Here is a 26,939-nt window from a genome sequence, read left to right as displayed (position 1 = left end):
GGAGTGTCAGCAATAAAATATTGCCATTAACATTTAATTGAGGCCCGGGCCCAAAACGGGAAACTCTTGGAAAACTCTGCTCTGAAGTTGTTTTCGAGGGCCATCGAGAAGAGCCACTGGATACCTCAATTAAGTGCTATGCTAATGGCTGCAAACTGAGAACCGAAAATTGTCAAAGATCACCACCCCCAGAGGAATGCAGGAATTTCGGAGATTCCTTAACTTTAAAGAGGAAACTTGAACGGAAATTTCACCCATTTTAATTTATTTGTAGCCTTGATAAATGGAAATTGCGTTGTGCTGCAGTGGAGGAAACTAATACTGGGAAACTCTAAGAGGAAGTGGATCTTTGTATTTTTCTTTGAAACTTTCTAATGGAAAGCAAAGATTAAATTCAAAGAATCTCTGCAGTATTTTTGCAGAATTTACTCGAGGTAGAGCAGAATATTTATATTTTTTGCTTCCTATTGGAAACTTGAGTTTATTTCTCCAATTAAAATAAATTAGAAAATAATTTAGAATGCATTTTATGTTGTGTAAGCAAAGAAAATTAAAAGGGGACCAGCTCTTATTTTGACCATTCTTTTGTGTTTCAATTACCAAGTTATGGCCAGGCTGTTATCTGTTTAAAGTCTGGAGGCTGGCAAACAATTCGGGGCTCGATTTCTCTCTCCTGACAAATTCGGTGCTTACTCTTATCGCACCTTAACGCGGTGCTTAAGTGGCCATTGCCAAGGCAAGAAAGAGGCTGCTAATTTTTTTCAAGCACCCTCTGCCTGCCAGCGAGCGTGCTGGGCAGGCGCTCGCTCAGCTCTTCAGTTTCGGTTTTACAACCAATAAAAAGATTTTTATGACCACAAACATTAAAATGTTCAAATTGAAAATAAGCAGAAAACAAAGCACGACACACACACACAGTGAGCAACAAAAGCTAAACATGAAAGGAGCGGGCAGCTCCAGGGGACACAAAGGCAGGCAGAGGAGATACATTTTAAAGCAAATTTATGTGGCACAAAGGCAGCGATGAAAGCGGAGGAGGAAGCGGAAGCAGCAGGAGAGCCGGGGACAGCAGCAGGGAGATCCTGGGAGCGGTTGGGGTTCCGGTGGTAGAAGGTTACCGGGGGCCAGCTCCTGTCAGTGGCAAACAAAAGTCCAAAGACGCAGCCCGCTTAATGTGTGTGTTTGAAGTTGGCCACCAGGCTAACGCCCAAAAGAAGAAAAAAAAAAATAAAATAAAATACAAGTGAGTGGAGAGCGGGCAACGAAGCAACAGCCAAGAGCCAACAGCCAAAGGACGAAGACAATGCTGGGAAATTACCAAAGCACAAGAGCCAATTCGAGCATGAAAATGTAAACAAGGCGAAAGGAAAAAGCAAAACCCAGGAGGTGGAAGTGGGCGAAGCCAGGCGAAAATGTGTGTCGCAATTGCTGTACAACGGGGCGGATGAAAAGTGGCAGCAGGAGCAATGCCGCAACAAAATCAACAGTTAGCCAATGAGCCTGAAAGTGGCAGAAGAGAGACCAGAGAAAGAGAGAGAGAGAAGGAAAGACGAGAAAACAACCCGTTAACACGGAGATGGAGGCAAGTCCATCCGGGATGCAGGGGCTATGTAACGACTTGGGCGGCACCAGGTGCTTCTCGGGCTGTTTTCGGGTGGCTTTTCCGGACGGAATCCACGTGGACTGCGCGCCAGAAGTTGCACAAGACAATTATAAACGTAATGGCAACAACAGTTAGCCAAGGCAGCCGGAGTGGATGGAAAAGTATCGTTAGTGAGCTGTAGCAGCAGCAGCAGCAGCAGCTGAACGCATAAATTCCGTTCAACAATGGGGGGTGGAAAGTGGCAGTGAAAAGCCCGGGGAAAAGCCTGGGCAAACCGATGAAGATGCTGCGAACATCGCGTAGGTGTTGGTCGTTAGGCTAAAAAGCTAACGCAGATAATGCTCGTCCAGCCATAGCTATCTCCCTGTCCCTCATTGTATCCTTGGTATCCTTGGTGTGTATGTGTACAGCAAAATGTTGCATTAGAAGAAATGAAAGTGGCGGGTGGGTTGTGGTAACTGTGTCAGGGTTGCAAAGGATTGCAGAGGAAATTAAAAAAAAGGGGATTGGAAAAGATGGCAAAGGACTCGAAGGGAAATGGGAAAAAGTTTGGCCAAAGTCAAAGCCAAAGCAAAGTGCTCAAAAGAAATTGAAAATACTGGTTTTATAACGTCTTATCTTTGTATTAAAGCCCAAAATTGAAAAAAGTTACAGCACCATAAAGACATGACCGAGATTTAATAATAGATAAACAGAGAAAGGTATAAAAGGACATATATATTTAATTAGAACCATTTTGGAAAGAATTCGTTAGGGCATTTTGATGATATTACATGTATAAAGGATATTTTTTAGCTTTATCTACGTTCAAATAGAGAAGAATTGATGATTTTTTTAAATAAATCTAAGCTATGGAAAATTAATTATATACTTTGATAAGTTTGCTTATAAAAAAAATATTTTCCAATTAAATATTGCTAATCCTTAACCCTAATAAAAGATTTTCAGAAAGTAGTATCCTTCTTTTTCAGGTATTTTCCGTTTTAAAACCAGCATTTGCTTTCAAACTTAGTAAGACTCGGCAACCCTGGCTAAGTACACTTTTATCCACTTCTTTTTTTTCCACCTGCACCTTATGCAATTGTGGCAATAACTCCGGGCCCCCGCGTCCTGCGGATTACTGGCGGGGGCAGTCAAGGAGAAATTAGCAGGCAAACACGAGTAAAAGAAATAAATAAAACGAACGACAGGCAGACACGAAGAACGAAGCCAACAGGGATGGCGGCTGGCAGTAAAAAAGGATAAACTGCGAGTGGATTGTGGGTGGGAATTTGGGGGGTGGTTGGGTGGTGCGGAATGGCAGCCACACAAGCGACGTGCTCCCAACACTTCTTGAGTAATTCATAGAAAGGTCGTAAAAGTCGAGTCAAAGTAATTATGCCAGGAAAAAAGCAAGCGAAAAGGAAGCCGGATTCAGGATTCAGGAGCCCGGTTCCAGGACCCGAGCCATTTAGGTTGTATGCAAGAGTTGTTAAGACAAATACAAGCAAACACACATACACACCCATACACATATACGCATCCGACGAGAGTTGCGTTAATTGAGTGGGCCGCGCATGTGGGCGGGGATTCCTCAAGGAACATGGAAGGCGGCGGGGCGTGGCAGAGTGGGCCAAAGTGGCAGCAGCTGCCTTGCCCTCATCCTTTGTCCTGCCTCTTACCGAGTTTCAACGGCAACGTGGCATCAAGTGGCAAAAGCCGCAGAAGTATGCAACAATTTTCAGCTGGCAAGCCAAGGATAGCGGATTTATCCCACGCGTAAAGGTGTAATGAATGTGCCCCAGGCAGCTTCTACATATAAATATATATATATACGGCATTACAATTCGCCTTTAATTGCTGAAAGCCCACAAATTACAAAAAGGAAAGACGAATGGGCTAATGAAATATGCGGGTGCAAGGCAGCAAATGGCAGAGAATTCCCAAAGGATATGCATTCGGAATTACGCGATTCCTGAGGCTCTTATTTGCATTTAAAGTGCGAGCACAAAGGATAATGGTTAACTTGAATGGTAGAAACAAGATTTAGGAGGCACTACCTAAGGCTGCAAATAATTTATAGAAATTACGAAAAAGGTAACTCTACTTTTCAGAAGATATTTATATTTTATATACCCTCAGAATACTATTTCCAAGTTTTTATATCATTTAACTTCCAATGACAATAATATCAATAATCCTAAACCCCTCATAGCCATAATCTCTGAATCCTTGTATTCAATCTTCAGAAATCTCTCTCATGCACAAATGGATAATGCCAAGTCGATTGGTAATTTTCAATCTGGATCCAAGCAAAGGGGAAATATAATTACAGCTCGTCTCATTAACGATTGGGTATTAGCAGCATTTTGTGCAATTAGCAGGACCCATTGCCAACTGGCTCAAGGATAAATGGAAGCGAGCCGGCACACAGATACACTGGCGCACTCGAACACACACACTCGTGCATAAATGCAGCACCCTATTGACATTAATTGAATGAACCAATATGGACAGTTAGTTATTGAAACATGTCAGGGGCTGAGGAGGACGGCTGCAAGGATGCATGACGAGAAATGGGTGGTTGGGGTGGCTTCTCTCTAAGCAAACATGCCATTCTGAGCCGCTTGGACAAATGAGAAGAGTGAGCAGCAATTCGCCATTTGATGACGAATGTGGGCATGTCAAAATGACTGCCAACTTGACTAGCCTGGCCGGAAAGAAATGGCCAAAGGGGTTGGGCCATCCCCCAATTGGAATTGCCTTGACTCTTGACATTTGACAGGCTGGAAAATCTCAAAAAATTGTTGTGAAGTGCGCTTCAAATTTGACATATTGGATTGCTGCAAACGAAAGCCGATTTCAATTCGGTAGATCCTTTCGCCTGTCTCCCTTCTGAATCAGCCCCTCCTGCGTTCGCTTATCCTGCGGCGGTCTTTGTGTGCTTATGCTAATGTGCGTAAAAAGCATGCAAATTTCTTTGGCAAGGAATAAATCTGGGGAAAATTAAAGGGCAGCGATCGAATTGGTTCACATGCTTCACGGGACTCTCTCTCTCCCTATTTCTTTTTTCTCGTTCCATTTTGCACTTTTTTTCCGTTTATTTTTTCCAGCCCCGAATGGACATCCTGTGGTGAGAGCTGCCAGGTCCACGATTCATTTCCACGCCGCATATATGAATATAAATGCAGCATCACCATCAGCCTCTTGTTTTTCTGTTTTTCCTCCCGCTGCGGTCGCTGCGAAAAAGCCTCACGCAGAAATTGAGTTATAATATGAGAGGGGGAGGGGGGAGATATATAACAGAGAGACAGAGCGAGAGAGAGAACTATGGCTGCGGTTATGTGCACGTATGTATAAGATAAGGTTTTTAGTTTACCGCGGCAAGGTAGTTGCCCGCGATATTCTCTCGCCTCGGAATCCGTAGAGTGATGCCGAATGCAGATCGAGACCGGGTGGTGACCACGATCAGTGATTACGTCACTGTTGAGATAATGCGGCAAGGTAATTGCCCGCAATGTCCACCGCCTGCACGCTTCCTGCAGAGGGTTGTCACCGTGGCACGTGGTGCCCACGGAGTTGTTGGTTCCGGGATAGGTGCTGCGGCTAGTTGCTGCACACAACGACCAGTCACTTGGTGCTCGCCTCGGTTGCCGTTGAGTAGTGCCGAGTGCGGATCGAGACCGGGTGGTGGCCACGACCTGTGACGTATCCCAACTGGCTTCCCTTGTTTAATCAAGATAAGCCGATAGCAGGGTCTTAGCTTCGGCTGTATTAAATGATGCTTGATTAATGAAATATGCCTTTATTATACGGCTGCCAGTTCAGAACTAAATTTACAGAGAAAGCTTAATCATAACCCTAGCTTGCACAGATCACCGCCGTCCACCAGCTTCTACCGTAAGCCTTCGTGTGCCGTCGCCGCTGCTGTGCTTTTTTCGCCGTTAACCTTTGTGTTGTTAACTACTCCCCTTCTTTTCAAAAATGGGCGTCCTCGGCCATGTCAATGTTAGCAAGGACTTGTGTTACCGCAATCGAAGCTCTGCTTTTACATCTTTATTATTTCGCAGGACGTGAAGCAGATTGAAGCTGGTGCAGATGGCCTCTGATTGTCAGCATTTGCAACTCCGTTATATGCTGCAGGCTTTCTTCATTTAAATGGTGAAGAAAGGGCAGGCCTGGAAGCGGGTGGTATCTGGATGCGTTTCGTTGCGGTGGTCGTCATGCCTGGGGGATCGTTGAAATTGGCACTAAGTAGTTGGTGCTAGGTCGCTTGGCTGAGCCGACCTATAGGCTGCCGGTAATATGTCCTCATCAAAGCGTGGTACCAGGCCGGTGTGTGCAAATTTGTCTATCTATCATATAAACTAATGATTTAGTAAACAAAATTTAGTGATTTCTTACTAGCTAAGTAAACCCTCGTGAAACCTTTTTCAGAATCGCCTTTGGGTTATTGGTGTAAGCTTTAATGAATGCAAATAGTTTATTCTGGCGAGAGTGATGGCATCAACTTATTGTCAATTTAAATGTTAGCGAGTTTTAATCTTCTACTGATCATGGTTGTATGAGCAGACAAATGAGCCTGCATCTCGGAACTGATGGAAAGACGCTCCCTTTTCAAGTTGTCAATGTACGAAGAACCAACCAACACTTAAAATACAGTAAGCTTAGGAAACAGTTTTGTAGGTGGCCCTTATCGAATATTGTCTTTGTGGACCACCCTCCCCTTAATTAGGACCGTCGTCCCCAAGTCAGCATCGACCCTATTCTCAATATACAGAGGCGTGAGTTTATCCCCCAATCTCCTATTGGTTTTTACTAACACTTTCTCACCAACCTCAAATACCCTATTCTGCCGAGCCGGATTATTTCGGTCTAACTGCTCCTGCTGTGCCTTCTTAAGGCTCATAATTATATCTGAGCCAAACTCAACGTTAGCATGGAGAATCTCAGCAGGCTTCCTATTTGTGACAGAGTGAAATGACCTATTATACTCTATGGTTGCCTGAAGGAATAATTCATTAATATCGTCAATTTTCCTCTCCAATTTAAGACACCTGGCAATCTCGATAAGAGTACTGTGGAATCTTTCCACCTGACCATTCGACGAGCTGTGTAAAGGTGGGGCATTTGCTACATCAATATCATACTGATTATTTAGCATAGATAGTATCGTTTCGGAGTTAAACGATGGCTCGTTATCGCAATATATTGATTTAACATTAGGGAAGAGGTTCACTAGCTGAAGAATCGGGACCTTTACATCTAATATAGCACGCGATGCTACTGGCTGAATCACTGCAAACTTGCTAAATTTATCAACAGCCGTAAGGAAGTGCTTTCCCCCAGTTGAAAAGATGTCAATATGTATCATCTCTCCTACTCGCGTTGGTATTGGGGTACTTCCTAATTCCTGCTTTAATGGGTGCCTATTATATTTTGCCTTTTGGCAAATCCTGCAGTTTAGAACGACTTCGGCTGCGATTTTAGCCATTTTTGGGAAATAATAGTCGAGTAGCACTTGTTTAATGTTCTCCTGAGCAGCTCTATGAGCCCTGTTATGCTCTACAACTAGAATTTCTTTCTGTTCGTCCGGTTTTATAACGTCCGCCACCCAAGACTTGCAATGCCAGAATTTCGTAGAAGGGAAAAGTCGAACCAGGCTATCCTGAATCCGGGCCAAGACTGGAAGCTTACAGTGTATGGCATTCACTACGTTGGGAGTAACCACGTCTTTTACTAACTCCAGTAATGACTCCCAATCAGTGAAATCAATTTGATGGCGAGTCTTTGTACCAAAAACTATAAATAGCCTTTTACTCGGCGTAGACGCCTCTTCCAATACAATTTGATTCTGGAAACAGTTAAGTGGCTTTTCCGTGGCCTCAATGACAAGTGTTGACGATTCTTCACTATGAATAGTGGCTTGATCTGACGCTGCTGAGCTCTGCAAAGCGTTAATACGTTGGCGCGACAAAGCATCCGCCACACAGTTTTCTTTCCCTGGCTTGTACATAACTTTTGCACCGCTCTCTTCAATGCGAGCTTTCCAACGCTTAAGTTTTGAATTCGGGTTTTTGTCAGAAACAGCAAAAATAAGTGGCTGATGGTCCGTAAATATATTTATGTCACTTTTGCCATAGAGGTAGTGACGGAGACTATCCAAGGCCCATACGATTGCTAGTAACTCCCTTTCATTCGTGGCATAATTTAATTCCATATCTTTCAGTGTTCTGGATATCATTGTTATTGGTCTGTTTCCCTGAGATAAAACTGCACCTATGCCTGAGGATGATGCATCGGTTGTCAGATCAAATGGCCGCGTAAAATCTGGGTAATGAAGGATAACGTCCTCTGATGCAAGAATATTTCTAAGCTTCTCAAATGCGCTTAACTGAGGCTCATCAAAGCTTACCGAAATGCCTTTTGAACGGTGTTTGCTGACCCTGCCGCCTTCACCCTTTAGAATATTCGTCAAGGGTCTCGCTATAGATGCGAAATCTTTTACGAAACATCTATAGTAACTCGCTAAACCCAAGAACGATCTCAGCTCGAACAAATTGCTTGGCTGTTTAAATTCCTTGATGGCTTTAACCTTGTCCTGGCTTGTCCTAATACCGTCCCTTGCAACAACAAAACCAAGGAAGTTGACACTTTCCTTAAAAAATTGCGACTTTTGCCTAGACACACGCATGTTGGCATCATGAAGACTTTTTAAAACCTGCCCAATATGAACAATATGAGATTCTTCAGTCTCTGAAAAAACAATTACGTCATCCACATAGACGTAACAGATCCTTCCTATCTTATCCCGCAGAACGTCATCTATTGCCCTTTGGAAGATACTTGAGGCATTCTTCAAGCCGAATGGTAGGCGGCAGAACTCATACTTGCCTCCGTTGACCGAAAAAGAAGTTTTCTCTCGGTCCGCTTCTGCAAGCTCAATCTGATGATAGCCAGACTTGAGATCGAGGGTACTGAAAAATTTGGCCCTCCCGAGATTGGCCAGTATCATACTTATACTTGGCATTGGGTATCTATCTGCAACAGTCTTCAAATTTAATTTTCTAAAATCGACTACCAAGCGTTTATTGGGCGATCCCGAATCGTCGATGCCTTTTTTACCTACAACCCATATAGGGTTGTTGTAGGGAGATCTAGATGGCCGAATAATTCCATTTTTGAGTAAGTCTTCGATCTCCCGATTGACGAAATCAGAAGCGCCCATAGGAAATGGGTAAAGCTTTGAATAAACTGGCTCATTATCCTCTGTCCGAATAGTCGCAACAACATTTGTATTGAATGGTAACATCTCATTGGGGTCAGCAAATGCTGCCGAGTTTTGATTCATCATCTGCTGGAAGCCTTCTTTCACAGTTGGGGGAACGACAATATCCTCAATTTTTGTGAAGTTAACTTGAGCGCATTTTTTAAAGTGTAGATCCTCCTGTCCACCACTAAACCTAATAGAATGGCCCTTAAGATCAATTGTCGCGCCTACTTGCACCAACAAGTCAAGGCCGATTATGCCGTCAAACGTTTTGAGACCAGGAAGAATAAAAAAAAGGCTTTCTACACCAAAAAGATCAACCAAACATTTTCGTTCTATTGTTTCAAACCCATGAAGCGACTTGACAATAAAAGGTGAGTTGACGGGAACTGAAGTCGGCAATCCTATCTCTTTCTTGATGTAGCTCTTAGAGGCCCCCGTATCTACTAGAAACTTTCGTAGCTCCCCTGCTACTGTTCGTTGAACGAACGGAAGCAGGGATGAACCCCTAAAAAATGCACGGCATCGGTTTCATAGTCCGTTTCTTCTTCACCGTCTATATCAACTACCGCATCAGTAGCAATCTGATTATAACGCTCCTCAATTTGACCATCCTGATCTTCTTCAAATAGGTGGTTAACTCTTTGACGCCTAAAGTCAGACATTTTTTGAGAGTTAGTCGGTCTATTTTGAGTACTCTGTTGCTGGGCATAAAGTGGCTGTTGCGTGGAAGAACCCTGAGGGCGCTGAAAGTTTGTCGCCTGGCGGAACTTTGACGATGTTGGATCTACGTCCATATTTTCGAACGCTCTGCTATCGACAACGGGTCGTTGACCTTGATCCCTGGTAAAATACGGATTTTTCCACCCCTTTCTAAATGTCTGCTCATGGTTGGATTCGAATGTTTTTTGTAAATGACGACTCTGACCCTGCCTGAGGTATTTCTCTTCTATGGACTTGGCATACTGTGACGCAAAGGCATGCCTCTCGTGATTTGCCTCTATTTCCTGAGCCATTGCTAGGGCCGTAGGCAAGTCTCTAGGCTGAGCAGCAAAGAGCACATCAGTTAAGTTTCTTTTCAACCCAGAAATAAACACACGCAGGGCATCAGCCCTATGCTTATCATTCATATACCGGGCATGGTCGGCCTCATATGTCATAGTTGTCTTATTCGTAAGGAGTGTAAGCTTCTTTTCAACCTCCTCATAAAACTGTGTAATAGACATCTGTCCCTGCCTGAGTGTTGTGAGCTCTTGCTCGAGCAAGTGTAATGGGCGCTTGTCGGAATACGTGAAATCAAGGCGGCTAATAATAGCGTCAAAATTAAGGACTGTATTAAATGACGCAAGAACAGAATCAGCGGAACCCCTTACTTTGTTCCGGATTATGAGAACTGCCTGATAATGTCTAGAGCTACCGTCATAGTTTCTGAACAATTGATATGCAGCTACCGCTGCCTGCCGCCAAGAGACATATTTTCCTTGTGACCCATCAAACTCTGGCAATGATTTTACCGCATCAAGACTTTCATCACACGTCACCTTGCCGGTTACAGCAACGGGCAAGTATATTGTAATCTCAGGAGCAGATTCTGTTGTAGCGGTAAGCTTGTCAGTGACTTCCTTTAACTTTGCCTCAAAGTCTTCTCTCTGCACCTTTAGTGCGGCCACTACAACTGCGTTTATGATTGACTGTAGTTGTTCCGGATCCATACTGTATTTTTCCTGTCTTTCAAGTTCGTCGTCCGTTAAAACGAGCTTACTCAGTTGATTAACTAAGTCTTCAGACCCTGACTCGCTCATACAACCACTTTCAAGGTATCGGGCAGTCCCGCACTGATAACGAAGCCCGAGTGCAAGCAAGCGCCAAATAAATAAGTCACAAAATATTGGACCGTCGCCAAGCTTGGCGCCGAGCGTTTATCTATTTACCGTATTCTTTCAGATTTTACTAATTACATGAACAACGCGGGGCTGAAAAATAAACATGCGATGCGGCGACTGTACTGCTTTTTATGCACAGTAAAAAAATTACTTGAACTTGAATTACTTTAAGTTAATGCCAACACGATTTCCCAAAATAAATTCTTTATGCAATATAGTCTGTGTATTGCAGATTTTGATTTATATTTTCTTTTGGCGATTCATAGAAAAAGTTCCACTTACATGAAGCTATGATCCGCCGGGATTCAGTTTTGTGGTCTTCTCTGCTATCCCGAACAGTCCGTTCTAGGATTCTAATTTTTGATTTATATTATTTTAACTCGAGCCTTCCAGATTCGGTTTCCTTGTCGGGGTCGTCGACTTGGTTGGGCGCCAGATAAGGTTTTTAGTTTACCGCGGCAAGGTAGTTGCCCGCGATATTCTCTCGCCTCGGAATCCGTAGAGTGATGCCGAATGCAGATCGAGACCGGGTGGTGGCCACGATCAGTGATTACGTCACTGTTGAGATAATGCGGCAAGGTAATTGCCCGCAATGTCCACCGCCTGCACGCTTCCTGCAGAGGGTTGTCACCGTGGCACGTGGTGCCCACGGAGTTGTTGGTTCCGGGATAGGTGCTGCGGCTAGTTGCTGCACACAACGACCAGTCACTTGGTGCTCGCCTCGGTTGCCGTTGAGTAGTGCCGAGTGCGGATCGAGACCGGGTGGTGGCCACGACCTGTGACGTATCCCAACTGGCTTCCCTTGTTTAATCAAGATAAGCCGATAGCAGGGTCTTAGCTTCGGCTGTATTAAATGATGCTTGATTAATGAAATATGCCTTTATTATACGGCTGCCAGTTCAGAACTAAATTTACAGAGAAAGCTTAATCATAACCCTAGCTTGCACAGATCACCGCCGTCCACCAGCTTCTACCGTAAGCCTTCGTGTGCCGTCGCCGCTGCTGTGCTTTTTTCGCCGTTAACCTTTGTGTTGTTAACTTATATATGTAGCATACATTTTGGGGCGTGTGCATCATTTAGCCCGTGTTTGCCGGCAAAATGGCCAACAAAACCAAGAACAACAATGGCCAAACGCTAAATAAACTATGCAAGAAATTTATGCAAATTTTATACAATGCTCAAGCATTTAAAAACGACTACCTAGACCATGGACATGGACAGGAGGGATGGGAGAATGGGTCGAATCGTTTCTGGTTTTTGCGGTGCGTTGTGGATTTTCGGTCTGTCTATTTCCATGGGGCTTATGGACATGGCTAAAACTGATTACTCGCAGCAAATGGGATTCCTTATACTGATTGCAAAGTCGCCCACGATTTGGTAGAGAGGCGGAAGGAAAAAAAAAGGAGTAGGAGAAACCAATAAAGAAAATCTTTAGCATGGATTTGTATGATTCTTTGCCTACTGAAAGCAGGTGAAATATAAAAAATAATAATATCTATTATATTATTCATCCATTTAGAGCATAACTTATATATATAATATATTAATATTCATGGTTTTAGTGTGAAAACTTCTATATTATGGATAAATAAACTTAAAGAAAGATTATAATGCTGTTAATACAGTTTTTTAACAGCTTTTGTTAAGACAAATACTAAATAAATTAGTTCTACTTCTGAAAACTAGTTCTATTAATTATTTAAATCCCAACAAATGGCAAACAAACCGCTAGTTGCATTTATTTTTTTGTTTTTCTTTTAACCACGAAAACAAATGGCTTTAAACTTTGCCTTCGATGAGGATTTTCTTTTGTTTTTTCATTGCATTTCAGCCTGGCTTGTTCCCGCTGACCAAGTCGAAATATGGCACTGGTCAACTATTGTGAACTGCCGTCGGACTGCCCCAATCCTTCAGAGCGCCGGTGGTCTCTTCTGGACTCGGGAACTGACAGGACCTCGAGTAAACCGCGCTGGCTGCTGCGGTTGCCGGCAATTTGTGTTGCATTGTTTGAAAATTTTCGGCAGCGTTCAGCGAGCTTCCTTCTCCAGCCTTGCGGTAGGCGGGGTTTTTCTCTTTCTCTCTGTCCGAGATGTTAAAACAAATGTTGCTTTAATGCTGCGGTCTGAAGTTGGTCCTCTTGGCCCACTCACTTCCGGCTGGCAACAACGGCAGACGAGAAGGAGCTAATGTGATTGCAGAATGGCAAGCTTCCGGCTGCAAGCAAGCAAGTCACTTGCAAATTGATTAAAACAAAGGATTTGCCGAGGCCGGTCTACAATCAAGCCTAATGAAGACAAAGATCCAAATTTGCTAGTTCATCTCCTGGTCGCAGATAGTGAGAGAGAGAACTTCTCTATTATGCCAGAGTTCTCCCACAGGAAATAACCCTGTAATAAACGCTTGCAGGATTAATTGTTTGCATAATCAGGCTTTAGCTTTGGCTGTAGCTTTTGCTTTTGCCAGAAGGGTTTTTACTGCCATCTTGGCTGATTTACGTTGCGTATACGCAATATTTATGGCACCTTCAATTAATTGTGCGTTAGATTATTTAAGCATACTTTACGGACCCCTTGAATTATTAGTAGGCATTAATTTTTTAGGGGCCCGGCTCGGCATTAGCATTAAGTTTCCTCCCCTACTATGCGACACGTGTGTGTGTGTGTTTGTATGCCCCGCCAGTGGGCTTAAGCTTTGGGTTAGGGTCTGTTGTTAGTCGGCTGAGGTAAGGTGAGAGTGAGGGTGACACTTTAAGCCCTCCACGTTGATTGACTGCCGCCCATCAACGTCGCTTTTCGGAGGGGGTTTCGTTCACTCACACAAAAGGCAAATCAGATAGAATTGTATGCTATATATGTTGTATATATGGCAACATCCATTCAGATGCATCGTTCTATGCACACGATTTATACGCTCTGCTTGGCATTTGGTTTATCAATCAGCGCGAATACACCCTACCATATGTGCACCCGGCTAACAGTTCCCAGTTGCCAGCTCCCAGCTCCCAGCTATTCGACTACCAGCTTCAAGCCATTAGCCATTAATCATGGCTCGTTCGTTTCATGATGCCCTTGGACACTTTGCATATTGATTTTCTTACGGGCAGTACCCGAAATTAAGGCTCGTTCTTCGGATCCTGCATATTCAGCGGTCCCATTTCGCATCATTTATTTCAATCGCCGCAACAATGCATCGCTCTCGTTCCCATTTTCCGACCATTTTCCATTTAAATCCACCCGAATTGCCATTGTTTTGCCTGTGGCGTGCGTGCGTGTGTGTCTTATACGGGCGGCTATGTTGGTGGGACATAATTAAAACCGCAAATAGCGCCATGCCTGATGATCGCTGTCCGCGGAATAACGCATAATGCCAGAGCCAAACAAAACGATGACCAGCATCTACTATTGTCCATTGTCTATGGCGGCATTGCGCATCCATCGCTGGCGTTCGTATCAGATGACCACCTATACCAGCAAAAAGCACTGCTGACATGTGAGCCGTAGACACAATGCACCTTTCTTCCACATATGCCACACACGCACACACACACTATACAGTTTCAAAATTGTAATTATGCCCCGCCAGTTGGCAGTTAATTACACTGTGCGAAAGTGTGTAATATGCAAAATCAACATGGCAAACCGCACTGGTATATATAATATACATGTGCAAATATATAGATATATATGTAAGGCCACTGCACATTGCGCATACGCCCCGTTAAACCGTTTATTAGTTTTGGATTTTTATTGGATTTTCATTTCTCGTCCGGGCAATAGATTTCACTGCTTCAATTAGCAGAATTAAAATGTTTACCCTCTGGCGGCCATCAGCAAATTTTTCATTTTATAGTGGCCGCCATTTTAAGCCGGTCTTTTGTGGCATTTCCCCATCCCTCAGTTCCCAGTAGCCGATTTTTCCCAGTTAATTTTGGTTAGAGTAAGAGGCTTAGTGGTGATATGGGCGCGCTTTAAAGGATCATTAATTTATCGGCGTGGCTAGGCTGGTTGTCTTGTCAATAAACCGTTCAATTGAAACAAATCAGCTAGAACAGAATCGATTTTGCACTATATATTTAAGTGGAAATGACAATAAATAGTTTAACTAAACTATATTTTATGCATCTAACATTTTTGGGGAACATTTTCCATCACTATCATTATTTATGAATCAAAATTGCTAACTTTTTAAATTTATTTCAACTGGGAAACTCTGCTACAAATGTCTGCAAAGACTAACTATTCATATTTATTATTTTCTTTTAATTTTCAGTTTGCTTTTCTTGGCCCAAAGCATTTTCCTCGATTTGTCTAAAGCCTTTCCGTTTTTCCTTGTCGTCGCTTCGTCTGTTCTTGATATATTTTCGCTGCAGCGAATATGTCATGTTCGTGTCAGAAATTTGTATTGTGTTGACTTGCATTTGACAACTTAATGAATTTAGCTTTTTCCACTTGGCGCATCAAAAAAAAAAAACCCACGAAAGCCAGCCAGCACACTCCGATCGTTGGGCATTATCTTAACCCCAATACGTGCTGATATTCAGATGCAGCCAGGCCGATATTATATAAGCCCATGGCGAGAGCATTATGAGAAAACTTTTTTTTCAAACGAAAATAACCCACAAAAAAATGTCCGTTACGTGCTCCATAAAATGTCTGGCAGACCTGACCATATATACATATATAATACATATATTTCAGTGGCCGAATTTCTTTGGGGTTTTTACTTTTTTTTTTGACAATGTGCGCAAGTTTTTTCTGTGTGAAGAAAAACTTTTTATTTTTATGTTGTAGCACCAAGAAGAACAACAACAATAACAACAACTATAAGGAAAGAATGAGGTAGAACGTCAAGTGTTTGGTTCCAAGGACCTCACGCTCCTCCTGAAAAGGCCGGAGTTGTATGTAATTTGGTTTTATGCTTTATCGCTTGCTTGATTTTTATTATGATTATTATCGTGGGAATTACGATGCAACTTTTTGGGGTTCCTTGGCCCGGCTTGAACTCATTCCCTAAGAAGGAAGAAACTTTTGTGATTGCTGGGTCCCTGAAGAGAAGCTTATGTTTTTCTTTTCCTGTGAGGGGTCTGCATGGAATTTTCTACTGATTTATTGGGTTAGCAGTGGCATTTTCACGTCTTTGTTGTTGCCCAGGACAACGACCATCATCATGAAGAGGAGTTTTTGATGTCTTGATCTGAATTTGATGGTTTAATACGGCCTAGTTGGCCAAAATGAGCAATTGATTGGCCCTTTTCAGAGTGTATGTGTGTGTGCATGTTAAGAGAGACTAATATTAACAATTTCCCTAGGATATATAGACATGGTCTACCGTGTTTATGGTCTATTAATTCTTATATCTAAAACTCACGCACTATACATATGCATTTCTTACTGATGACAGTATTGAAGGGTTAAATAAACTTACCTAAAAAGAGAAAAAGTAAAGAAAAGCAATTAGTAACAGGTAATAAATGAATTAATATAATATTGTGTCAATGGGATAATGTTTTGCTTAGAATTTATTAATAGAAAAACTAAATTTTAATGAAATTTAATTAGATTAGGCTTTCTTACAAAAACATAAACAAAGTAATGAAAAGTAAATCAACTTAATTCCCATAGACTTCTGCTTGAAATGCAAATAAGAAATTTTCTGATTGCATTCCCACTCAATCCCTTAAGTTTATCGAAAAGAATTGAAGCAGAAAACCATTTCTTGGCTAGATAGTTCCAGCCGTAACTCCGATTGCCGCAAATCCCATCAATGGATATGCTTCTGGCACTGCAGCTTAGCCTAAACGAACCGCCCCCGCTATCAAATCCCTAGCATTAAGCCCTCAAAAACAGTTTTTTGTTTTCTCTATTTTGCTTGTTGCAATTGCTATGCAATGTTGGAAAAATCTTCAACCACAAAGGACTCAAAACCGAAAGAAAAACAAAACATCAAGGGGGGGTAAAACCGATGTTAAGCAGAGCGAGAGCGAGGAGATTTTCTACCTTTTCCCCCTCAAACGTTTTTAGTCCCCATACAGGCCACACACACACATGTGTGTGTGTATGCAAAGAGCCTGGCCAACACAATGGCGGCAAGTTAAAGCCAAATCGGGCGGGCCAGGGTCTAAGGCAGGGGCCACAAAAGGCCACTAAAGAGATGTAGATGCCTCCGTGGGTTCGTGTAGATATATTTAACAGCAAAGTCAAGCGCTTGCGATGTGCACAGCACAAAATCCAAATTTAATGACCAAGTAAAATAGACAGCAAACGAGAGCGCCAGGATACGACAACCAGGAGCCACACACTTGCACGTCTGTGAGAATGCACTGAGGAAAAATAAAGCTGAAGCTTAGGATCTAAGCTAAGTTATATTAGAGATACGTTCATGATGTAGAAAATCTTTAAATATACCTCTCGTTTTCTTCCAAAACATTTTTTTATTACTTTAAAATCTAATTGTAATAATTTCTCTAAGTGCATGTTACGGGTCGGAGGCGTGGCTCTAATGTTAGTTGAATGTTTGCCGAGCCTTTGTTATCGGCATGCGTCTTTTTGCAATTGGATATGCCTTTTATGCCTTTGGGCTGTGTTAATGTTGACAGTGCTCGTCGGAGAGCCAAGGACATGACAGGAGTTGGAAAATACAACCATCACAAAACACACACATACATGTATATAAATACACTCACACACCCACACCCAGCATGTTATGTAGTCCCAGCGAAAGCCCGGCAGAAGGACCCTTTCGACCACGGTCTCGGGCCAAAAGGCATCTGCGCTTCGACATCGCCATCCACACAACTCTTGATGTCCTGTCCTGTTCGCTAGTTCATCTCCATCTCTCATCTGCCCAGCCCCTACGGCTCCTCGCTCGCACATTATGGCAAATTATGACATTGACAAGTGGCCAGGAGGTGTCACATTTCTTGGTCGCCATTTTCCTTTTTCTGCAGCAATTTGTTGCTGCATGTCATACATCAGACACACACAAAAAAAAAAAAATAAATAAAACAGGGTTTTTTTTGCGATTTTCCGTCCCTGAACTTTGCATTTTAAAAAGGTCTTTAGTCATAAGTGAGTTGTGTGAGTTAAAAAAAGGCCTGTCAAGGTCTAGATTTAAGAATTTATGGCTGCTAATTCAAGGATTAAGTAGCAAAGAAAATGTCAACCTAGTTAGGAGGGTTTTTAAAGGAAATATTTGTAGTTTTTAAGTGTTGTTTAAGGCGTAAGCAATTTTAAAAATATTATATACGATGATTTACAGAAATAAGAGGTTAAACTCTAAGTTTTTACAAGATTTTTAATTACGTTGGTTGTATTTTTTATCCTTGTACAAGTCAAATAACTCATTAATTATATAAAAGACACAAAGAGTTATAATAATCAAACAGCTTTTCCATTTTCCCAACATATTTCCCCATGGGCCTGCATCCATTTCCCGCACTGCAGCAACCACAGGACACGAATGAGTATATAGAACCCCGTGCCAAATGTCTTTTTCTGCCCGCAGTTTACAGTTTCGTTCTCTCTTTTTTTGGCCATAAGTGTCGGAAAGTGCACTAGGCTCAGCAACCGAAACTGTTGCATACTTTGCAGCGTCTTCCACTTGAAAGTGTCCTTGCTGTGTGTGTTGTTTTGTGCCGTTAAATTTTATTTTCATTACAAATGCGTTTGTTGTTTATGTACTCTATATATGCACACACTGCAGGAATGGAAAGTAAGGCGGCTAAACAAAAAGTCTTGCCACTTCTCGACTATTTTTACAGTTGTTCTTATTGCTGTTGTTTGCAACTGTATTTGTATTTGTTTTTGTTATTGTTTGGTTTGTTGTTTGTAGTTTATTTTTGTTGTTTTCCTGGCCACGTTTTTGTTGTTGTTGATTTCGTCGTTTTGTTTTGCATTACAAATAACGCTCTTTGCTTTTCCATTTGGTTTTTTTTTTATTTTTTGCATTTCGTGCGAGCATTTTAACATTTCAACATTTTCATTGCGTCTCGCAGGGTGAAGTGCTCAAATTTATGCGCATATATTGCTCGGCAAGCATTCATTCATGCGTTTCCAGTTCTCAGCTCCACAGCTCCATAGTTCCCAAAAACCCGGGCCCAGGCAACGCCCCGCCCATATTGCAGTTGATTTCACGATTCATGCATAATTGCGGGGGACTCGTGGAGCTCACAAAATAGAACATACATAGTAGTATGCATAGAGAGCAGAGTTTGTATGACCTGCATATATAAATCAAACGTAGAATTACAAATGCCAACGAAATATGTATTTGTATCATCGCACGACGATGTTAATCACGTTCGGTAGCTCCTCTAATCCCGGGCAAAGCCCCTCGAGGCGAAAATGATAAATGGGTTTCCAGGAAGAGGATGTCGCTTTGATTCTTATATTTAAATTACTAAATCCTGGCTTAGATCCGCCATAGTTCTGGGCTATTTTTTTTTTGTGGCAACATTAAATTGGATTTAGTTCTCGTAATAAACGTTCATTTCCACATTTCGGCAAAGTTTTGCATTGAAAAAGCTTTTAACATGACATTTTGAGTCCCTTTAGTAAAAGTTTAGGCATTAAAAACCCCCCAAAAATGTTAATGCGGCAAAATGTAAATTGAATTGAAAGTGTGTGTGAGAAAGATCCTGGGTCCCCTGCGTGGACTCTGTGCAGTTTGTCCTGCCATTAAGTTTATGTGGCAAGTTGCCGCATTTCTTTCCTGGGGTCAATTGAAAGCAATTAAAATGCGAGAGTTGAAGTTTCAGGCAATAGGAAAAGTTGCAAAGCTGGAAAATATGCCACAGTTTTAGAACGATAGAACGGCACAACTTTTCCATAAGCTGCTCTTGCTTTCAACAATGAACACGGAAAAATTAAGCCAAGCCGAAAGGAGATTAAAAAGGAAGAGGAGGCTGTGAATCCATTGTAAGTCACGGGAAAGATGATGAAGTTGTTATTGTTTCTCAAGTTGTTATTTTTATTTCAAGGATTTACGAGGCCTGTTATGAGACGAGATTGAAATTAAAGTGCCTAAAGTTAAGCCTAAAGCTAAAAATTTCTATATCCGCGAGCTCGCTGAACTTTAAATTAATAGCTGTAGCGGCGGATGAGCCCGGCAGTAATTAAAAGATTAATTTTTAATGCGCGCTTAGGCAAAATGCGACTGTGTGTGTGCGAGGAGCTCCATAAAAATAAAAGGATTTGTGAAAACTAGTACACTCACACAGTGCCCCATACGAACATTCTCACACATTGTAATTTATGCCCCAGCTCTCCGGTTTTTCATCGTCATCTGGCAGGCAGGCGAGTTTATGAACCATTTTCACTACTCCACCAAACTCCGCAGCATGCACACACCCCTTTTCCACTCTCCTTGTTTCGTTTTGTTATTTTCCTTTTGTTTAATTTTTTATTATTATGCTCTGGGGCTCCTCGTTTTTATATTTTGCACGCTTGCAGCTGCAAATGAAATGTGTGTGTGAGTGTGCACACCTTTAAATTTTTAATACGGTTTGTCGTCCCCTGATTTTACACTCATTTCACGTGGCACTTCGTTGCCTTCCTGCCTTCGTCCTGCCATATCCTTTCGTCCCTCCTGCCCCAACTTTGATTAAAAAGCCAACGGACATTGTCGCCCCCAGTTGCCCGAAGGGATGTCAATTAATAATAGATTAAGGACAAAAAAATAAATAAATAAAATTACGCCTGTTACGAAGGGCCTCAGACAAATATAAAAGTGTGAAATATTCAATCAGAAGCAATAATTTATTATTTGCTATATAGATTATACACAGCCATGGTGGAGTAATGAAAGCTTTGCGAAAACAAAAAGAGCGAGAGATTTATTGGATGGCCCATAACTTATTAAGCATATTTGTGCAGGCTATTAAAGGTGTAAAATCTGTCATTATATTATTTAAAAAATATTTATATTTTTCGCTTTCCGTTACACTAAGCGAAAACAACATTAATCGCCATTTTCCGCTCATTTCTCTCGCTTATCAGCCGCTTCTGGCTCTGTCAACATAAAAGAGCTGCTCTTTCCTCTTTTCTTGTTTTTGGAAGGTGGTTGGTTCGTGCACTATCATTAATATTTGAAATGCAGAAAAGTTGCCAGAGCTTTTCTCCCTCTTCTATTTTGTTGTTGTTTACAGTCTCCAGCGACAAAAGCGAGCGCATAATTAGCTGCACAACAACAAAAACAAATAAAAAGTGGCAGCAACAATCTAACTTGCGACAGCCAATTAGAGGAAAAGCGAACAGGGCTCAGAGATAGAAGCCAGCCAGTCCGAAAACGTTACTCAACCAAATAAACTTGACAAATTACATGCTTCGTTGCCGAAATCGAAAAGGAAAATGCAAAATGAGGCACAAGCTGCGACAATTGTTTGTGTCATTTAATACCAAAAAAAACAAAAGCCATTGGTACAGGGAGGAAAATGAAAAGTTTATAGATGAAATTGATTAAAACTCTGTAAAGAGGAGAATATGAAAAGGGGGAGAATACTGTATATAAAGTGTCTAAATAATATTAAATTTATAGAACTTTACTTTCAATAATATCTTTAAGGGTTTGGATTCGGTAACGGGTTATGGGAACCAACTTTCTTTGATATTACTACTTGTGCTTTACAGGCAAAGCAAAGAAGAGCGAGTAAGAAAGGGAGAGTATGGAGAGTGAAAACATCTCTCTCCGAGAAACTATAGAAGAGAATAGAATGAAAGAATAGAATGTTATATTTATAGTAATATTAAAATACAAACACTGTTAAACGTTTAATCATTAATTATTAATATTTTTCTTCCTGTGCATGTAAAATATACACTGCAAGCCACCAAAGGTGACCCATCCACACGGTCACGCCACGCCCTCTCTGACTTTCTGCTTTTTCGCCATCTGTGTGCCCCAAGTTAACCAAGCGTATGACGAACCTACATTTACATCTGAACTATGCTGTCGGTTGTTTTGCTGATATGTATTATATATATTGTGCTGATGCTTTTTTCCGCCCTTTTTATGTTCTGCTGTACTTTTCCTTGTGACATTGACTGCCTGAACTAATAACCGCATGAGCCTAAAGCCTGATTAAACTGCGGTTAATGAGCCCCACCACCCTTGTACGCCTCGCATGGAAATTAATCCGTAAAGAGCGGGGGCAGTGGTGGTGGTGGTGGTGCAGGTGTGCACTGGTTCGTTTCAGTTGTCGCAAGGTGTTTTGGCTAACCACACGGCACAGGTTTTACCTGGGGCATGGCGGCACTGACTTTGGTAATCGAGTGGCTCGCATCTCAAATGTCAACCGCCAGAGCACTTGACCTTGCCATGTAGATGGGGTGATTCCTAAGGTTGCGTAACGAAACCCTCGGCAAATCGCTGTGGTAACAACACAGTAGTGATTACTTAATCACATTTTTAGCCAGATTTTTGTAAATAATACCTTAATAATAATAATTATAGTAGTAAAGCAATCTTTCGAATGCTTGTCTGTCTTATTCTACTTACTCGTCCATATATTCTACTCTCAAAATTCAATGTACCCTTCCATAATCGAATTTTTTATATGCCAAAATATAAAAAGTCATTGATTTGCTACCACCGAAACCCTCATCAGATACCCCATAGAATGTCGCTGAAGGTCGCGAAGCACACGTGCTACTATGAAGCGCAGAAATCGATGCCGAGGGATAAGTCTGAGGCACTCGGACGGGAAAGCGTTTACGTTCTGGCGAATAAACCATGTTGCAAGCGGCGTTATCCACCCATCTGGCGATGTCGCGGTGGCTCTGCTAAGGATGACCGCTTCATGGTGATCACGGAGGACCCTAAGGGACAACCGCCGAATAAACCCTCTTTTACACCATCCGAGCTCGATGCCATCTGCTATGATGCCACCAAGGGGCCGCCGATGCAGTTCCATGTAGATGGCACAGACATTATGCCCAGTATCCGAGGACTGCGACTCAGTGTCTGTGTGGAGAACACACGGTTCCAGCTGATCGGAAAGGTTACGCGGAACATGGGCTTCCAGCATGTGCCACAGCACCGATTGTGGAACATCCAGTGGTCCGACTGTACGCCCCATCACGAACTCCTGCGGAGCATGAAGCGTTTCCAGCAGATAAATCATTTTCCGGGCATGGTAGAGATCTGCCGCAAGGATCTGCTGTCGAGAAACCTTAATCGCATGCTCAAGCTATTTCCTGGCGACTATCGCATCTTTCCCAGAACCTGGCTGATGCCAACAGAGTGAGTTTATCTTCTTCGTCTTTGGGTTTAGTTTCATATATAGTCTCTTACCGAACTTAGTGCCTACGATGTGGCCATCTATGCCAGCAAACACAAGCGCTCCTTTATCCTAAAGCCATATTCGGCGGGTCAGGGTCGTGGCATCTGGATAACCACAGATCTGCGCACCGTGACCAAGCGGGAGAAACTCATCTGCCAGACCTATATCGAGCGGGTAAGTCTAGTGTTTGGCTACTTTGAAAATCGTTATGCTATAAATCTTACTCATCTTTTAGCCTCTCCTAATTGATGGCTACAAGTTTGATTTGCGCGTCTACACGCTGGTCACCTCTGTGGATCCCCTGCGCATATTCGTGTATAATGAAGGCCTTGCCCGCTTTGCCACCCAGAAGTACGTGACGCCGTCCTTGGGCAACGCACACAATGTGTTTATGCACTTGACCAACTATTGTTTGAACCGTCGGAACTCCCAGTACATGGTGGGCAACAGTCCGGAAGTTGGCTCCAAGCGGAAGCTCAGTGCCTTCAACAAGTGGCTGGTGGAACACAACTACGACGTGGCCGAGTTCTGGGCAAGTGTAGACGATGCCATCATCAAGACGATCATTAGCGCGTGGCCAGTGCTGAAGCACAACTACAATATGTGCTTTCCGAAGCACGACAAGATCCAGGCCAGCTTCCAGTTGCTAGGCTTTGACATCCTGGTCGACTGGAAGCTCAAGCCCTACATCCTGGAGGTAAATCACACACCGAGTTTAAGCACAGACGAGACCGTGGACATGGAGGTAAAGCGTCCCCTCATCCGGGACACTCTGAACATGCTCAGCACGGCCTTAGTGGACAAAGAGCAGATCATTCGTGAAGATCGCATAGAGCACCGAACAAGGCTACTGAGGAACCTCTACAACAAGAAATCGGCTGCCCAGATGGCCGGCCCTTCGCAGGCAGGACGCGAAACAGGTGGAGGCACCGATTTGCGGCAGACCTACTCCATTGGATCCCTCACCCAGCAGATAGCCTGGGAGGAGAGTCATCTGGGCAACTACCGACGCATCATGCCGCCCCGGGAATCAGAAAAGGTGCAATACTATTGCAAATTTTACGATCAAAACAAGGCTTCCATGTTTGCGGGTACGCTCTCCAGTCGAAAACGGGAGGCGCATAACCATAAGGTGGGTATAATAAATAATCTATGGAATTTATATTTTATACAATATCTGAAAACCAGCAGGCAATGCAGAAACAATGCCAAGATAGGCAGCAAGAACAAATTGTCATGCAGAAGCGGGTAAGCAATCCCCTTCGTTGGCCCTCCGATCGTAAATCCGATCCGATGATCCAGCATGCAAAGCGGCGTCGAGAGGTGGAAGAAGCCCGGGCCAAGAAACACCGCGCAGTGATAGCCCGTGAGATACAGAGCCAGAAGGAGCAGCTTCTGGCGCCCATCTTTGCCAAGACAGAGCTGGGCGAGCGTCAGAAAAAGCCTCGTGAGAAGCATCGCAAGAACGCCCCAAAGAGGAGCAGCAGTATCCACAAACATCACCGGCGAAAGGTTCAGAGACACCTGAACCACCGTGTGCGACACCAGCGGATGCTTGAGCTGGAGGCCCAGCAGGATGCCAAGTTTCTGGAGGAGCATGCCAGGAATCAGCGACTCGAAGCCGGTCAGCCCAGTGAACTCCCGAAGTCAAAGAGCTTCGTGAGCCTGAGGAGCAGAATCAGCACCAAGAGCAAGCAGAGCCTAAAGAGCTGCAAGAGCAAGCTGAGCTCGAAGAGCTTCAAGAGCAAACAGAGCCAACAGAGCTGCTCCTTTAAGAAGCGCAGACCCGGGAAAAGCAGCTCCAGCTTACAGACCAGCTCCAAATGGGAGTCAATACCCAGTCATCCTCAACTATCGCAACCATCTGCCAACTGGACAGCGGACGATATCAGCGATGTAGAAAGAGCCGAGCATCTCAGCTGGAGAAAGGATAGGACTGAACAGTTTAATGACACTCAGCTCAGGGCATTGGTAAGTCGTTAAATCGGGAAACCCAGAAAGAATTAACCCAACTCTCCATCCTCAGATCTTCTCTAAAATGTACGAATGCGGACATTTGACCAAGAACGATATCAAATGTTTCCCGGATCTGCTGTATAACATACTCAGCAGCAATTACAATGCTGCAGTTTAGATGACGGCCTAAAAGCCCTGCCTATGTGTCGGTTCACAAACTTCCCTTTTAACCTTTGCTTTAGGCCGTTGAGATTAAAAATAGGATCCGCATCCACTTTTAAAGAGTCTAGTACATTTCCTTTTTTTGATTTTAGAGAGAGGGGGTAGCGACCAATCAAAGTTCGATGGGCCTCACACATCGTAATCCATTGTTTTGCATATTCCCATAAAGCCAACTTTATGCCAGATTTTTCTGTCACAAACGGCGGCAAACATAAAACAGAAGCACATAAAAAATGGTAGCGGGTGCGGAAAACGGGAATGACGGCGGTAAAAAAAGGAAAAAATCGGAAGGGAAACCACCTCATCGATTTGTCAAACTTGCATGGAAACCTGTGTATCTATCCCCGTTTTTAGCACTGGAAATAAAATTTATTATTAGGATACTGATCATTTTAGCCAGGCAAGGACTCAACAAATTGTAAAAATAAAGCAGTGCATAAATTTTTGGAAAACTTTTATAGATAACGAATCATGTCAACTTTTTCCTACTTATCTTTAATATTTTTTCAGGCTCTAAATATACCCCTCTTTTATTTTCAGTGCTCACTCTCCGCACATTTTCACTGTAGTTCCATTTGCCGAGCATCTTTGCCATCTTTGATGGCCGCATGCATAAACAAAATGCAATACAATACGCGGCATGGGAGCCGTAGAACGTGCATTATTGAAAACCTCAGTTGCCACGAACTACGCCCCTCAGCCATGCCGCCCCTTTTTCGCCGGGTCCTTATCCAACTCATTCCTCCTGAATATAGCTAGCATAAAGAGGAGGCACAAGGGGCATGGATTTTCCAGGGCTCGGCTCGGTCGGTTTAGGTCTATGGCTTTGGCTTTAGCTTTTGCTTTAGCTTCGGCTTTTGCCATCACCGCATGTCCTTCGCTGCTGCTGCTGCTGCTGCAGCCAGCCCCAACCCCGAGTCCTGCGTTGTGGAACCACCCGCCTAGCTCGTTGGCTTTTGCCAGGCTACGCATTATGGTCTGTTGGATGCTGCTGCTCCGCTTGTTACGCCGGTTGCTCCAACTCCTAGCGCTTCTACTCTTACTCCTACTTCTGCTCTTGCTCCTCCTCCTGCTTTTGCTCCTGCATGTGTCACATATTGCAAAAGCTGCAGCTGCCGTTACACATTCCTGGGCTTTAGCTTATGGCTGACTGCAGCCTTGCAGTTAACTCCTGCTTGGTATTTGTTAAAAATCGGGGTATATCTGCTCTGAGTTTATACAACATATAGGAAAAGTATTTTTGAAAGCATTTTACTACTAGGGAAAACTATAGAAAGGTAGGATCGGACGTAAACTCGATATATTAACCTTCAATAATATCAAATATCAATGATTAAGTTAAATTTCTACATATCCCTTCGCAGGCACAATACTATTTCTGATGAAAACTCGAATACATTTCTATAGAAAAGTTTTCTCTTGCCTAAAGTTATCCTTCATAACCGGGTATCACATAGTCGTGTGCCTTCTCAACTATAAAGTTCTTTCTTGTATTTTTTCCCTAGCCCCGTTTGCCATATTTTTTTCTTTTGCCAACAAAGTCGAACAGCGTTCTGATAAGCCGCTTCAAAGAGGGTTTTACATATGCCAGCCGTGCAGCAGCAGCAGCCTCCTTTGGGGTTGGTTGGTTGCATTTGCATTGTGGCTGCTACGCCTTCTGGCCTTCATACTAATACATTATTGAACATTGTTGCCCTCCACTGGTGTCAGCTAATACCCGTCGTCCTCCGTCGTTTGGTCGTCAAGGG

The 26,939-nt window shown here is 43.0% G+C and overlaps 2 protein-coding genes across 20 annotated transcripts in view; one reads left to right on the top strand and one right to left on the bottom strand.

Moving 5' to 3' along the window:
- The window catches only part of sm (heterogeneous nuclear ribonucleoprotein L), a 114,593-nt gene that overhangs the window by 54,996 nt on the left and 32,658 nt on the right, over window positions 1-26,939 (bottom strand). The gene's annotated exons all lie outside the window — the stretch shown is intronic.
- Window positions 22,194-25,261, top strand: TTLL6A (Tubulin tyrosine ligase-like 6A). 2 transcript variants are annotated; one of them, XM_017177466.3, is made up of 5 exons: window positions 22,194-22,973; window positions 23,034-23,187; window positions 23,249-24,145; window positions 24,202-24,984; window positions 25,040-25,261. In XM_017177466.3, the coding sequence occupies exons 1-5, from the start codon at window positions 22,204-22,206 to the stop codon at window positions 25,145-25,147; spliced, it is 2,712 nt and encodes a 903-aa protein (XP_017032955.1). In that variant the 5' UTR covers window positions 22,194-22,203; the 3' UTR covers window positions 25,148-25,261. The 2 variants fall into 2 exon arrangements, with proteins under 2 accessions (XP_017032955.1, XP_017032956.1); XM_017177467.3 differs by having other exon boundaries at window positions 22,195-22,973; window positions 24,205-24,984.

This window comes from Drosophila kikkawai, chromosome 2R (assembly GCF_030179895.1).
Source record: "Drosophila kikkawai strain 14028-0561.14 chromosome 2R, DkikHiC1v2, whole genome shotgun sequence".
Taxonomy (NCBI): domain Eukaryota; kingdom Metazoa; phylum Arthropoda; class Insecta; order Diptera; family Drosophilidae; genus Drosophila; species Drosophila kikkawai.
The sequence above is the reverse complement of the archived record's forward strand: the minus strand, read 5'-3'. Positions and strand labels throughout refer to the sequence as shown.

What these genes read in the sequence shown, in the direction of transcription:
- TTLL6A (XM_017177466.3), top strand. Translation starts at nt 22,204, where the DNA reads ATGCTTGTCTGTCTTATTCTACTTACTCGTCCATATATTCTACTCTCA. An exon ending in GCCAGACCTATATCGAGCGG is followed by an intron (nt 23,188 to 23,248) that starts GTAAGTCTAGTG and finishes CTCATCTTTTAG; the next exon opens with CCTCTCCTAATTGATGGCTA. An exon ending in ACACTCAGCTCAGGGCATTG is followed by an intron (nt 24,985 to 25,039) that starts GTAAGTCGTTAA and finishes CTCCATCCTCAG; the next exon opens with ATCTTCTCTAAAATGTACGA.